The 13,942-nt window shown below is 35.9% G+C and overlaps 1 protein-coding gene across 2 annotated transcripts in view; it reads right to left on the bottom strand.

Annotated features, from left to right (window-relative positions):
• PLXNB2 (plexin B2) overlaps positions 1–13,942 on the bottom strand; it is a 329,693-nt gene that overhangs the window by 31,097 nt on the left and 284,654 nt on the right. For both annotated transcript variants that reach the window (XM_063309588.1, XM_063309589.1), the window contains 6 exons: positions 11,904–12,119; positions 11,347–11,523; positions 9,756–9,892; positions 8,526–8,626; positions 2,663–2,892; positions 1,535–1,716 (listed from right to left, as the gene is read on the bottom strand). In XM_063309588.1, coding sequence (XP_063165658.1) covers positions 1,535–1,716; positions 2,663–2,892; positions 8,526–8,626; positions 9,756–9,892; positions 11,347–11,523; positions 11,904–12,119 — 1,043 coding nt within the window. The remainder of the gene's footprint in view (positions 1–1,534; positions 1,717–2,662; positions 2,893–8,525; positions 8,627–9,755; positions 9,893–11,346; positions 11,524–11,903; positions 12,120–13,942) is intronic.

Raw genomic sequence — 13,942 nt, 5'->3', positions numbered from 1 at the left:
TTGCCTAGACAATAGCTCCTACATATCTCTGTCAAGATCATCTTCCTTACTCTTTATAGCATTTGTGTGAGTTTGGAAAAAGGCATGGCTGCTTTAATGATTGGGAAAGAGGTGCTTCATACACGCTCTTGCACTTTCCGAAGTGTCTCTTTGAAAAGATTTGCATAGCTCTCAAAACCAGGTAACTGCTGTGTGTTGCTGTTGCAGTGAAGCAGAGTTAGTATATGACCAGAGCTAGAAGGATCAGGTTGAAATTCTCACTTAGCCACAAATCTTTCTGGGTGACTTTGGGCCAGTCACCATCTCTTGTTTAACCTCTCTCTCAAGGTCACTGTTGAGGATAACATGGGAGAAGAATCTTATATATGTGAGCTTCTCCTGAGGCAGCGCAGGTAAAAAATCAATAATAGTAATACAGTAAATAAAACATTATCTCAGTGAAGAATGTGCTGACTTTTCTCCTGTCATACAATGTAGGAACAACCCGTGTTGTGAGCTGTGGGAAATGCTAAACCTGTCAGTAAGATAAACATGCTGTCATGAGTGTTCCTCTCAAATAATTATACCAGAGTACAGATTCCAGAAATTTTTTCCTGTGATACACTTGGTTCAGCAGTTAATTTAGTGCTGACCAAGATGCTTGCCTCTCATTATTGACATAAATTCACCTAATTTCAAAATTAACTAGAGCTGAATGTCTGAATCTACTGATTTTGTCCTACATTATGGAGACCAAATGCACAAAATGTAACAAAACATATGAAGAGAGAGAGAGAGAGAGAGAGAGAGAAAGAATGAATGAACGAACACACATCATACTCTGGAACACTAAATTCTCAGCAAACTAGAGAGAGAAATGCTGAACTCAGGAGGAAACAGAAGAACACAACTGCTTGACCGAACAGGTGAGAAAGATGATAGACCTTACAATAGGTAAATCATGTAAAAGTAAATAAATTATACATACACTTGTTAAATATGGCATTTCATTAAAATAATTTTTTAAAAGACAAGATTCCACAATATGGCATTTGCAAAGAGTCAGAGGCTTTACTTTCATAGCTAAATGTCAATACTCTTTAAATTCTAATCAATGACTGATGGCCCAATTTTTGCAGTTGTCTCAAGCAAAAGATGATGGGAGGGGCAGAGGTATAAGCACCCACTGCCTGCTTCTTTGGGGAGACAGAAATCTGTTTTTACAGAGCTTGCCCTGGCCTCCTAAGCTAACTTACTGAACTCAGATGAAATGGTGGATGCATCTTATCATCACCACTGAAGCAAGACAACTGGTAATTACTTGGCTCCGCCATAAGAGGAATGAAGTGGGTCAGATGGCAGACTATCTATCTTATCTCAGGCAACAAAAAACGTATTGGACCTGCCTAGTTGTAATGTATAAAAGCAAGCCTTCGCATGCCTTGGGTTGCTCTGTGTATGCACTGATGTATTCCAAGAGAAAAAAACCAAAGAAATGGGAAAATTTTCAGGGGCAACTTCCATCATACTAGATTAATGAAGAAACCTTCCCTACCTTCGGAGCATCAGTTTAGGATTTTTGGCCACAACATACTGCTCCATAAGCTCCAAAAACAATGTCCTCATGATGTCAGTATAGTATTCTAGCTTCCCATGCAAAGCCACGGTCAAAAGAGATGCAAAATACACTTTTGCACGGGCAGAAAATTCCTTTTGGTTTTCCAATGTGTGAATGAACTAAACAGAAACAACAACAACAACAAAAAAAAACAGGTATATGATTGAAGCAGTTGAGGCTTATTCTTTTTATTCTTCATTCTGGAAACAGAGTGTAATGAGTTAAAAACTGGGACACAATACATTCCAGAAGTATGAAATAGAATTCTTGTGGTTCTGGCCGGATAAACTGAGAACTTCGTTTAACAGGCCTGTTTTGCGTTCAGTTTATCATTTGCAACGATTTGGAGTACATGTTCAGGACTCCATTTTATGCTTCAATGTTAGTTAATTTGATCCCTGGCATATGTTAAATAGGGGTGTCAACAGGACAGGGCAGAAGCATCACAATGGCAGGGGCAACTGAAATCTTGCCTGATGCCTCTTCTGACGTGCATATGGTGCATCTGTTAAAAAGGGTGGTGAGGCTTCAATTGCTCAATTGCTCCCACCAGGTTGATGCTGCTGACCTCTCATGGATACCACTGCATATGTATGTAATGGGTGGGATCTAATTGCATTTCATGGTTGGCATAACTATGTATGTATGTAATGGATACCACCTAATAGTATTTCTGGTGAATACCATTCTTCCACAGATAACAGGTACAGGAACAAAATTATGTAAGATGCTAGCAGTTTGAAAACATGCAAATGTGAGTAGATTAATAGGCACCGCTTCGGCGGGCAGGTAACGGCGTTCCGTGTAGTCATGCCAGCCACATGACCACGGAAGTGTCTTCGGACAAACGCCGGCTCTTCGGCTTTGAAACGGAGATGAGCACCGCCCCCTAGAGTCGGACATGACTGGACTTAATGGCAAGGGAAACCTTTACCTTCACCTTACACAGCTTTACAAGATGCTCAGGACAAAATATGCAGATTAATTTTATTATTGTTATAAATAGATGTACAAAATGAAAATCCTTTTTGGCAGCATAAAAGGTGACCTTTATTTTCTACTCACATTAATAAGGAATGATTTACTGTTCAGCAGATTGGAGAACTGATTCAACGCCTGTTCTACGGTGGCCCGTCTAGCTTCAGGAATGTCCAGTTTCCCGGTGATCATTACATCTTTTTCTCCATCTTTAGAGAGCAAAAAGAAGACTCTGTCTGTGTAGGTTTTGTAGTGCAATACTGGGATTCCTGCTTCATTGACGTCATTTGTCTGATCTTCCATTTCTATCATTAGATCTGCAATAGGCAACAATTTTAAAGCTTTAGTAGAAAACAATACAGTATCATTGACTCAATTATTGCTAGACTGAATAAAATATTCAAATGCTTTCATTAACACATCCATTTAACTTTTTCTTTCTATTTTTTTATTAAGCAGAATTTGAATTTTACAATAATACTTACACCCAACCAGTAACTCACTTCGTTTCTGACTTTGAACACCAAAATAAGAGTTTTGGTTTTAAATACATTTGTGAATGACTGACTTAGATTACAATTACTTTTGAATAAATGTATTCACCATTCTAATCTTAGACTGAAATCACTGGAAGAGAAAAATCTCTTTCCTTAGTAAGGCTCAACTTCTTCTTCTGGGCCACACTTTGGGCTTTGAGTGCTATTGTAAGGGCTGCATTACAAAAATAAGGCATAGGGCAAGGACAAAAATTGATTTCATTACACTGATATGTAAATTTAATTGAAATTAAATGTAGCTAATTTGATTAATCTCCAGCTCATGTATTTAATAATTTTCACCATCTGTCACATGAAAACTATAATTTGGTGCAAACCTGAAGGCTGTAAACAAGATATTTTGGGATGGGGGGAGAGGACAAAGAGCTTGAGATTGTACAACTCTGCATTCACACACACACAGCCCACTGAGACTAGGATGCTGTTGTGCTAATTAGATGAGAATGAATCCAAATCTCCCAGGTCACATTCTCTATTCACAAAGTGGAACTGGTTCTTAATTATAATCTACCAACAAAAGGTCCTTGAACCTTTATTTGTCTCTCAACCTTGGCAACTTTCAGATGTGCAGACTTCAACCTGGGAAATTCTAGGAGTTGAAGTCCACACATCTGAAAGTTGCTAAGATTGATAAACATTGGTTTATAGGAAGGAAATTGCTACAGCTATTAGCTGGACTCATTCTGTTGTTCTGGTCTGGCCTGGTTGCTATCACAACATTCTAGAGATAGGCAGTGAGGAATTCTTGCTTCCTCTGACTCTCTCTTGCTATGGCTGTGGAGGTGGGATTGGAAGAGGAATGGAACATGCCTGCACTGTCCTTTTCACTGTAATCTTGAACTGCTTTCAAAACACTGCTCACTGGACCAAGCTACTAAAAGTGAGGTCATGCATCATCAGGGACATTGAGTGGATCCTGCTTCCACATACATATAACAATGTGACAGTAAAAATCAAGCATGCTTTTCCTTACTCTTGCTTTGGGAGAGGGATATACTACTCAATATGTGAGATACGTAGCTACTTTTCATTCGAAAACAAAACAATGTAACAGTGCATGAATGCCCAGCTGAAACTGAAATTACCATGGGAGTGTGGGAATTTAATCCTTTTTCTCTTGTTTGGGAAACATATACACCTTCTTTTGTGTGTATTGTTGTTATTTCTTCATTAAAAAAAACTTAATTGGCATCAATGAAATGTTAAAGGAGTATATATTCAGTAGATGAATTTTCCAGAACAGGCCTTGGGGGAGAAGGATTAAATTTCCTTCAAATGCATTGTAAGTCTCAGAATGGATCTACCATTAAATGAACAGAAAAGAAAATAAAAGAAAAGAAAAGGCAGTTCCACATTACACACTAATATATTAAACTAAACTTTTTGAAAAAATGGGTTGCTTGTCTTCCAGCTTGTGTTAGACTATGATAGAATGTGAAAAATGGGGGTTGGGAAAGAATTAGTAACGTTTCTTCAAAACCATTGCAAAAAATCCTACCCCAAAACACCAGCTTTGAGCAATTCAAGTTACTATAGGCTTACATGGATACCTTTTTGAACTTGTTTAGAAAACTACTGAATCTATGGCTTATCTCATTTTGAGTGATTACTGTTCCATTCAAAGGTTTGGGATTGATTTTTTAAAGAGAGAAATGGTTTAGGTCTCTTAAGGATCATCCTTCGATGCTTTTCTACATATAATTTCCAGCAGAGATACGCTATGTACCGCCCTATGGCCATATGAATGGAAAGTGAACATAATGAAAGAGGATGTGGCGGTTGCTTGGAATAGAATGAAACTAATTATGTTGTAAAGCCCACAAAGTTATGCTAGTGAGAAATATGAAAAAGGATGCTTGATGGAATAACAAAATGAAAGAGGCAATAGATGAGAAAAATGCATCTAAGAAAAGTTTGCTGCAAATAAGGATGAGAAATATACTGTATAAAAGAGTTGCAAAGAATGTAGACAAAGATCAAGGAACGGTTAAGACTACAAGAGGCAGATAAAATGTAGGATGATTTTGATGGAAATTAAAAAAAATCTTTTGGAAGTAGGTGAAAAGGGCTAAACTAGTAGACTCTAACACAGAGAAACAAATTAAAAATTAAAAATTATGAAATTATTTGGAAAGAAACTGATGTGACAGAATGTTGGAAGAAATATTTTAGGCATTTATTTGGGAATGACAGTGATATCTCAATGGGTGGAACCATAATGAATGCTATAAATGTTAGTGTAAAAGGAAAAAAAAAAATCCTTAACAGGGTATCCCATTTTTGTTCTTCAGCAGGTCACTGAGAAATGTATGAATGTATGACAGTAAGTTCATTGTACATTTTTAGATTAGAGAAAGTATATGACAAAGCTAACAGACCTGAATTATGGAACATTGTGTGCAAGTATGGACTTGAAGGTTGTTTGCTGAAAGGTATGTGATAAAACTAAAGCATGCATGAGAATAATTAGAATGTTTAAGATAATAGTTCAACCTTGAGCAGGGAGTAAGACACGGTTTTGTGATTTCTTCTTTGTTGTTTAATGTACTGCTGTAGCTGAAGAAATCATGTGGTGACATTAGAGAAGTATTGGTTGATGACATTAATGTATATGCACTTTTACATGCATGATGCCATGGTGTTGACTGAGAACCCAAGTAAACAGACTATATTATGCAAGGCAGAGTATGGATCTGAAATGTATATATCAAAGGCCAAAGGCCAGGGAAATTGAAAAGAGTGATTCAAAGTTATATATAAATGGAAAAAAAATAGAGCAACATAGCTTACCCTGAAAGTAACAGTGGGATGGATACATATGTACAGTAAGTTTATCTGTTTATTTCTGGTAAGTCACTGAATGAATAGAGCAGAATTTAAATAATGAAAAATGAAATTTGTCGTCAAACTGAACTAGATTCCTAGATACTTATTCTAACAATCCTGAGATTCCTGTGTTGTGCCTCACCCAAGAACTAACCAGACCAAACCTGCTTAGTTTTAAGATCAGTGAAGTCACCTCTTGAGATTCTTGACAGAACAGTAGCTTCAAAATGTATGTATATGGTAAGATTAAAGAAAGTTCATACGTCTGTGTTGTATACATGGAAATAGGATAGAAAAACCTAATGTTATGAGAAATCAAAGAAAACCACTCAGCTTTTCTATAATGAACACACATAGGGTGTTATACAATATAGTGGCTGTAAAGAATTTTCAAATTCTCCTTTCAGAACTGTGATATGTGAGACAAAAGCTATTTATTGTAAATATTAGTTTGGAGCTACTGTAGGAAAAGAAGGAATTAGAATCCAAGGGTGAATTCTCTTTCCTTCTCTCTTCTCACAAGCAAACACACTTCTTCTTTCAAATATTGCAGATAACTGAAAGGACATAACACAAGAAAAGTCTAGGGGCATATGTGCTGTTTCCATAAATCTGCTGTATTAAAAATAAGTTTTTTTCTTAGTATAAATTATATGTATTTCAGTGGTCAACAGAGCTATGATTGATATCTATGATTTAACAAAGACCAGAGAAAACACATTAGGTCAATTCAAATTCTTTTAAATTTGACACAGGGGACAATTACTTTGTCACCTTACGAAACCATTTATACTAGAAGATGTCTGCATTGCTGACAAGATCTTCAGGTTAATTAACCTAATAGCCTGCCACCTCAGAAATTTCTGTTGACTATAGCAATAAAAAAAATTAAGAAATTGACTGTTCAGTGAGCAACCTAGCATGTACAGGAGATTCTGATATTTCCTGGCTGGTAGAGGTCCAAATCTGGTTACTCTGTTGACAAAGAGGTAGATAGTATAACTGAATGGTCAGTGGAAAGGAAAAAGATCAAAGCAGAAAAGTAATTTCCAATTTCAAGAGAGAAGAGAGCAGGAACTAGACAGAGCTAGCAAGGATTAAAGGCAACATAAAGGCATGCTCTGTGTTAGGCAAAAAGGTACAGTATGTTTGCACCTTGTGCTAAACAAAAATCGGGCTCTGGTACAATATATACAATATGCTTTTTGGCTTCGCCTGTGTGATAAATCAAACTGGGATTTGATACTTAAGCACAGCTTCTAACCCAGCTCCCCAAATGATTGAGGGCTAATACTCTCTGAAGCCAAAAATGATCTTACAAGGCTTATGAAAATTTTATGGCTTTAGGTAGGCTGAAGTCATTGCTAAGTGTGCAGTATAGTGCCAAACTAAATCAACAGTATAATTTCCCCAAACTCAAAAAAATGGTTTGAACTATTATCAGCAAAGAACCAGCACACGAATATCATAGATAGCATCCTTGAGTCAAAGAGGTGAGAATTTCTTGCCTGTTTAAAATATGCCAGCTTGAACGTTTAATGAACATAATAGATTCAAGACAGGTATCTGCATCTTGAAATTCCAGAACTGTGAAATCATCATGTCTAAAAAACTTACAAACTGAAGTTTTCCGATAAGTCACTTCCAGATCGTGAAGCATTAAATATGCTTTGACATGAACACCATATGCATAAAGTGACCCAAAATGCAGTCTTAGTCACATTCCTTAAATCCTGTTGAAAACTAGATTGACAGCATATTTCTATTTTGATTGCTATCTTAGATATACAAATATGATTTTTTATTCTTTATTAACATAAGATATATTGGGTAAGGAGATGCTTCCTCCTCCAATAACTGCAAGGAAATAATTTCTATCATTGTTTCTATTTTATCTGATTTTTTTTTGGCAATCCATAACTTCAATAAACGTCTACAAATTACATTATATTTGGAACCCTCTATCCAGCCATGAGACTAGCTGTGAGGCAGTACTTGGTCAACCTTGTCTGGCCTCAAAAGGCTAAGCCGGGACAGACCTTGTTAGTACTTGCATGGAAGACAATCAGGAAATACTAGGGCAGTTAGTAGACTGGTACACTGAAAAAATATCACAGAAGGCAGCAGTGACAAACCTTCATTCTTGCAAAGAAACTTACTTGGATGGGTCCATGAAATCACTAATAACTGAGCTTGCTTCAACAGAGACTTTACCTTTTCACCTTTAGTCAACTGCAGAATAACTTTCAAATATTAATCCATTTTCTGTTGGGAGTACAAACTGATTTACTAAGTCCCAAGAGAAACATTTTGAGGATTTTCTTAGTTCCCTATATGTATTACTTCTACTTTAAAAAGCAGTTAATTTTTTAAAATACATTCTCATTTTCTGGATAGCTTTTGGATCACTTGCCAGAAGAGCAAGCCTTATTTAAGTTAACATAATAATCAAAAATGTGTTTGCCTCCTGCATGTTCTCAAAATACAGTTTAAGGCAGACAGTAGTAGAGATTCAGTACGTCTTGTGAATTCTCTGGAGACCCTAAGAAATCAGGCATCAGTCATACCTGTAAATTCCTTTTTGCACCGGTCTCTGACGCTTTCCTCCAAGCCTTCAAGTTGTGATTTAATTTTTTCGTATTCTCGTTCTGCTTGTTGGCTTTTTCGTCTATAAGAAATAGAGAAGAAGTATAGTAAAGTCACAAACTGTAAAAATAAATCATTTTACAATAGTCAGAGGGATCTTTAGAAGTACAGGGTTATATTTTCTCTTAATCTTTTAAAGCTGAAAAAGGAAAGGAAAAAGAAAAGGTTGAAAAGGTAATGTAGGTTAAGATTAACACAGCTCCTTGATTTTACTGTCTTAAGAATCAAGTTATAAAATCAACCATAGTAAAGTAAGGAAGTGTTGAATATTATATTTACTCAAAAGTACATTATTGTTGTGAATCTGAGTTATAATCATTACTAGCTTTTACCAAACTTGTTTATAAAATTAGATTAATCTATATTCAGAGTGATTTTCTTTCATCAGTATGGATCTCAACAATCAGATTAATTCAACTTTTTAATACATTGGCACATGCAAATATCATTTCAAGTTTTCATCATCTTTTTTTCTGAATATATATTTTTTCTACAAATCAACATCAGAGGGAAAACATTACAATGTTTAGCACATGGGTCTTAAAAATTATGATATGGAAAAGACACTTTGCAAGTGACCCATAGGGTATATTTGTGTGCCATGAAATTATGAAAATATCTGCAATATAATTGGTACCCAAAAATCGTCATGCCAAAAATATTTTTTATTCATGGAAATAAACACATTCAAGGAACAAAAATCAGTATAGATGTTTCTAGGAAAGATCCCTGAGAATAAGAGTGGGTGAACCTAATACACTAACTACAAAATTCACATATATCTTCCAAGTAATATGTTACATATTTTCTTTTATGGAGTTGTTCCTTGAAGGAGAATATCTACCAAAGCTGGCCTTTCATTATTTTTAGTATCATGTGTATGAAAACCAGCTGCCCTGCAAAGATATATAACAAGAGGCTATCTTGCTCCCTCCCACACAATTTAGTATGATATGTTCAGAAAATAGATGGTAAGGAAAGCTCCCATATCTACTCTGGATAGTCCCTTAAATCCTTAGAATAAATTCTGCAGCAGCATGAGGAGTTTCGGGGAGAAAGAAAGTCTTGTTTGCATAGATTCCACCTACATTTTTCTAAGAATCAGTTTTGCCTTTAGTATTTGCACAACAGCTGATGAAATTAAGACTTACCTGTAGCAAAAGACTGAGATGATGATAATGGCCACCATGGGGATAATTACCAATGGCAAGATCAGGCTCAGTGGCACATCACTGACTTGAGCATACTCCACTCTTCCTAGAACCCATTCTTTGAAGCCAAATTTTACCTAGGTAAATAATTGCAATTCTTAAAAATAACAGACTTTGCTAATAATTATGACAGTGTTATATGCCATTTTCCCAAATTAAAAAAATCAAAATAGTACAAGCTCATGGGTGTATGCAATTCATATTCCACATGTATTGGGATTATTCAGAATTACCAGCCAGCATAGTCAACAGTTTTGAAGAAATGGTCCCAGCATATCTGAATGCACCAATTGTGGAATTGGTAATCTGGAAAAACACTTGTTACATTCATTATAAGACAGCAAAGTGGCAGTAATTATTGAAACAGAATAAAGTATGACCCATATATAAAGAATATAGAAATACAGGTTGAATTTAATACCAAATCATAATGGTATTAAAAATGATAATAATACCCATTGTTAGCAACAGATTGTCTTATAAATTTCAATCCTACTTTCAGCCCTTATAGGGCACTTAAAACAGTTTCCAGATGAAAACAAGAACAAACTAACAAGAACATTAAATCAACTAAGACAATGTCAAGGAGAGAATTTAAAACAGATGTTTACATTTACACAAAATACATAAACCACTAGGAGTGTATTGCGAACGAAGCAGTATGTAAGTTTTATAAATAAATGAATAATTAAAAATTATGGACAGTTTAAGAGCATGACAAATTTAAAAAGCCTTGTTCCATATTGTAAACCAAAAAACCAAGAGTAACTTCTGAAAGTGGACTGCCAGAACTGCGTAGATGATGGGACAAAGAGCATGTCCATATACATGACACTTTAGCAGGCAAGTTCACATAGAGAAGATGGTTCCCAGAAAGTTAATTGATGACCCAGTGTATACAATACAATAAAAACAAAATGCTAAACCATATCTGAATTTAATCATGGTTTGCCGAACATAGCATACTGGACTAATTATCACACACATTATGCGGAAAACGTAATTTATAACTCACAATGGCCGCATTGTGCCGACACTGAACAGATTGTACTGCCAAATTTAATTCTTCTTGTATCATGGCAGATCACTGGTGGCCACCATTTCTCAGCTTTATTTGACATGATTTGTCCAGCTGAGATGCATGCTAAATTCACACTAAAGAGGACTTGACACTGCTGTATGACTGAAGATTTCCTGGGATAACTTTCTTTTCCACTGAGATGACAGCTCTGAATGTTAATGAATACAAGCCAAGTTTCAGCCTACAGAAACCTTGCACGAACCAGCCCCACTCCAGAATTCCCAGTCATCATGAACTTGCTGACTGGGAATCTGAAAACCTGTAGACCTTGACTGTAGGAGGTTTAGCAAAAGAAAGGCAACGGGTTCTTCGTATTTTGTTGAAAACAGGCATAGAAAATGGAACTGTGGTTCTTGTTTAATAAACTTTAAGAGAAAACCAAAATTATTGGTAAGGGCAAGTATTACATTCTGTATCATGTTAAAAAAAACATATAGAAATGTTACATACGATGAATTCTGGCAGGTTATTAACTGTATCTCTTTTTTGCCTCCGCTTGGGTGGAGGTTGATCTTCAGGAGGTTCACAGTATAAATCCTTCTCAGTTAGGGTTGTTATGTTGCAGGGTTCTTCTCCCACAAACGCCCGAGCCTCATCCATTGTCATAGCTTTGTTCAGATTACTACCCTTGGATAGAAAAGCAAAATGAGCCACTTTAGCTATTTAAGAGTATTTCAAAGTAGGGTTTATGGGTGCACGTGGCAAGGGAAAACAGAAATTGTTTTGAGATCAATACATTAATCTATTGCACACTTCTGTCATAAAAGAGAAGAGCTGGTTTGATAACTATATGAAGACAAGATACATAGTGCAGCTACATACTAGAGTCTTGTTGACTAAGTTGGATCTTGTTTATAATCTACTGCCTAGCTTGCTAAGCTACTCCTGTAGGACCAAAAGATTAAGAAAAAGTATCGGGATAAATTTATAGAAAAAGAATCCAGGTCAAAACAGAAAAAAAATCAAGCACATAATATAGAAATCAGTAATCTTCCTAATTCATTTACCTTTGCATGAATAAGTTTGTTGACCTGCTTTTTGACTCCATCCGTAAAGTTTTCAAAAGTTGGATCAGCAACGTACTGAAAGTCTTGACGCTCTACCACATGACCATCCATTTTTATAAGTATAAAAATTTGGTAATGTTCTGGATCCTCCAGGACTGGTGGAGATAAGAAGACTAATGCAGTGTCATTGATTTTTGAGATAGTTTTTCCTTCAAACTAAAGAAAAAGAAAAGGAAAAGAACATTGCTCGTTACTATTTAAAAACCATCATTTTTTTTAATCTTAAAAGGAAACCAGAACTGTAAGCTATCAAATAATCTCATAAATTTTAGTTTATTTTTATTGTAGTTGGTAAAAGTGTGCAACACCTTCAGAATGTTTTAGAGTAGATGATAAATGCATGCAATGATGCAAACAGAATTAAAATGGATATAGTTTTCACCATCTTGTACAGAGTGAATGTATGACTTTTATAAATTATTTTTATCAGATATTCCTGCTAAGTCTCTGCTTTTTCCAGACAATGAAAGAAATACATTGATATGTGAGTTTACCATGGACTGGATATCTACTGAAGGCTAAATGTCTTTAGGATGTTACAAAATGTGATTCCTTAAAAGTTCACTCAGGAAAAAACTGTGTGCAAGACAATAACCTAAATATACTATTATGAACTTTATGAAATGGTTGAAACATTAGGGCATACAATTTCTCTTATTTTCTTAAATATAATTTTAATATTTCTTATTTGCAATATAGTTATCTTTCAATGACTTGATAATTTATGACTGTTTTATTTTAGTTGCTGTCAACAGGAAGTGAAATAACATTATTTTATCTTCCCTGGTGTAATCACCTTGAGGGCCTTCTGGGCAGAAAGGTGGAATATTTTAATTACATAAATAATTGTACTGTTCCAACTTTATTTCATTTTCTCTATATATGCATATTGGGGTTTCTCACTGGACATTTTGCATATCTAAAATTAAAAGCTTTGATAAATGTTCATCATTATTAAATGTGTTTGTCACATTCACTGAAAATTAATTAAAATTTGCCTTGAATACAGAAAACATGGGGCAAGATTAATCCTATTTCAGGATGATTGGAATAGGAATAACGAATTCTAGATCCTTTTGACTATAATTGAAATGCCTGATTTGCCACCAGCTCTAGATAATGGCGGCCGATGGTGCTGGTGGTGAACGGCGAATCCGATGTTCTAAGGATCAACACACCATCGGAACCTGGAATGTAAGATCTATGAGCCAGGGCAAATTGGATGTGGTTATTGGTGAGATGTCAAGATTAAAGATAGACATTCTGGCCGTCAGTGAACTGAAATGGACTGGAATGGGCCACTTCACATCAAATGACCACCAGATCTACTACTGTGGACAAGAGGACCACAGAAGAAATGGAGTAGCCTTCATAATTAATAGTAAAGTGGCTAAAGCAGTGCTTGGATACAACCCAAAAAACGACAGAATGATCTCAATTCGAATTCAGGGCAAGCCATCTAACATCACAGTGATCCAAATATACGCCCCAACCACAAATGCTGAAGAAGCTGAAGTAGAGCAGTTCTATGAGGATCTGCAGCACCTACTGGACAACATGCCTAAAAGAGATGTTATTTTCATCACAGGAGACTGGAATGCTAAGGTGGGCAGTCAAATGACACCTGGAATTACAGGTAAGTATGGCCTGGGAGAACAAAACGAAGCAGGACACAGGCTGATAGAATTTTGCCAAGACAATTCACTCTGCATAACAAACACTCTCTTCCAACAACCTAAGAGACGGCTTTATACATGGACTTCACCAGATGGACAACACCGAAATCAGATTGATTACATCCTTTGCAGCCAAAGGTGGCGGACATCTGTACAGTCGGTAAAAACAAGGCCTGGAGCTGACTGTAGTTCAGATCACGAACTTCTTCTTGCACAATTTAGGATCAGACTAAAGAGATTAGGGAAGACCCACAGATCAGCTAGATATGAGCTCACTAATATTCCTAAGGAATATGCAGTGGA

Source organism: Candoia aspera, chromosome 7 (genome assembly GCF_035149785.1).
Source record: "Candoia aspera isolate rCanAsp1 chromosome 7, rCanAsp1.hap2, whole genome shotgun sequence".
Taxonomy (NCBI): domain Eukaryota; kingdom Metazoa; phylum Chordata; class Lepidosauria; order Squamata; family Boidae; genus Candoia; species Candoia aspera.
This window is presented reverse-complemented; position numbering and strand designations above follow the sequence as displayed.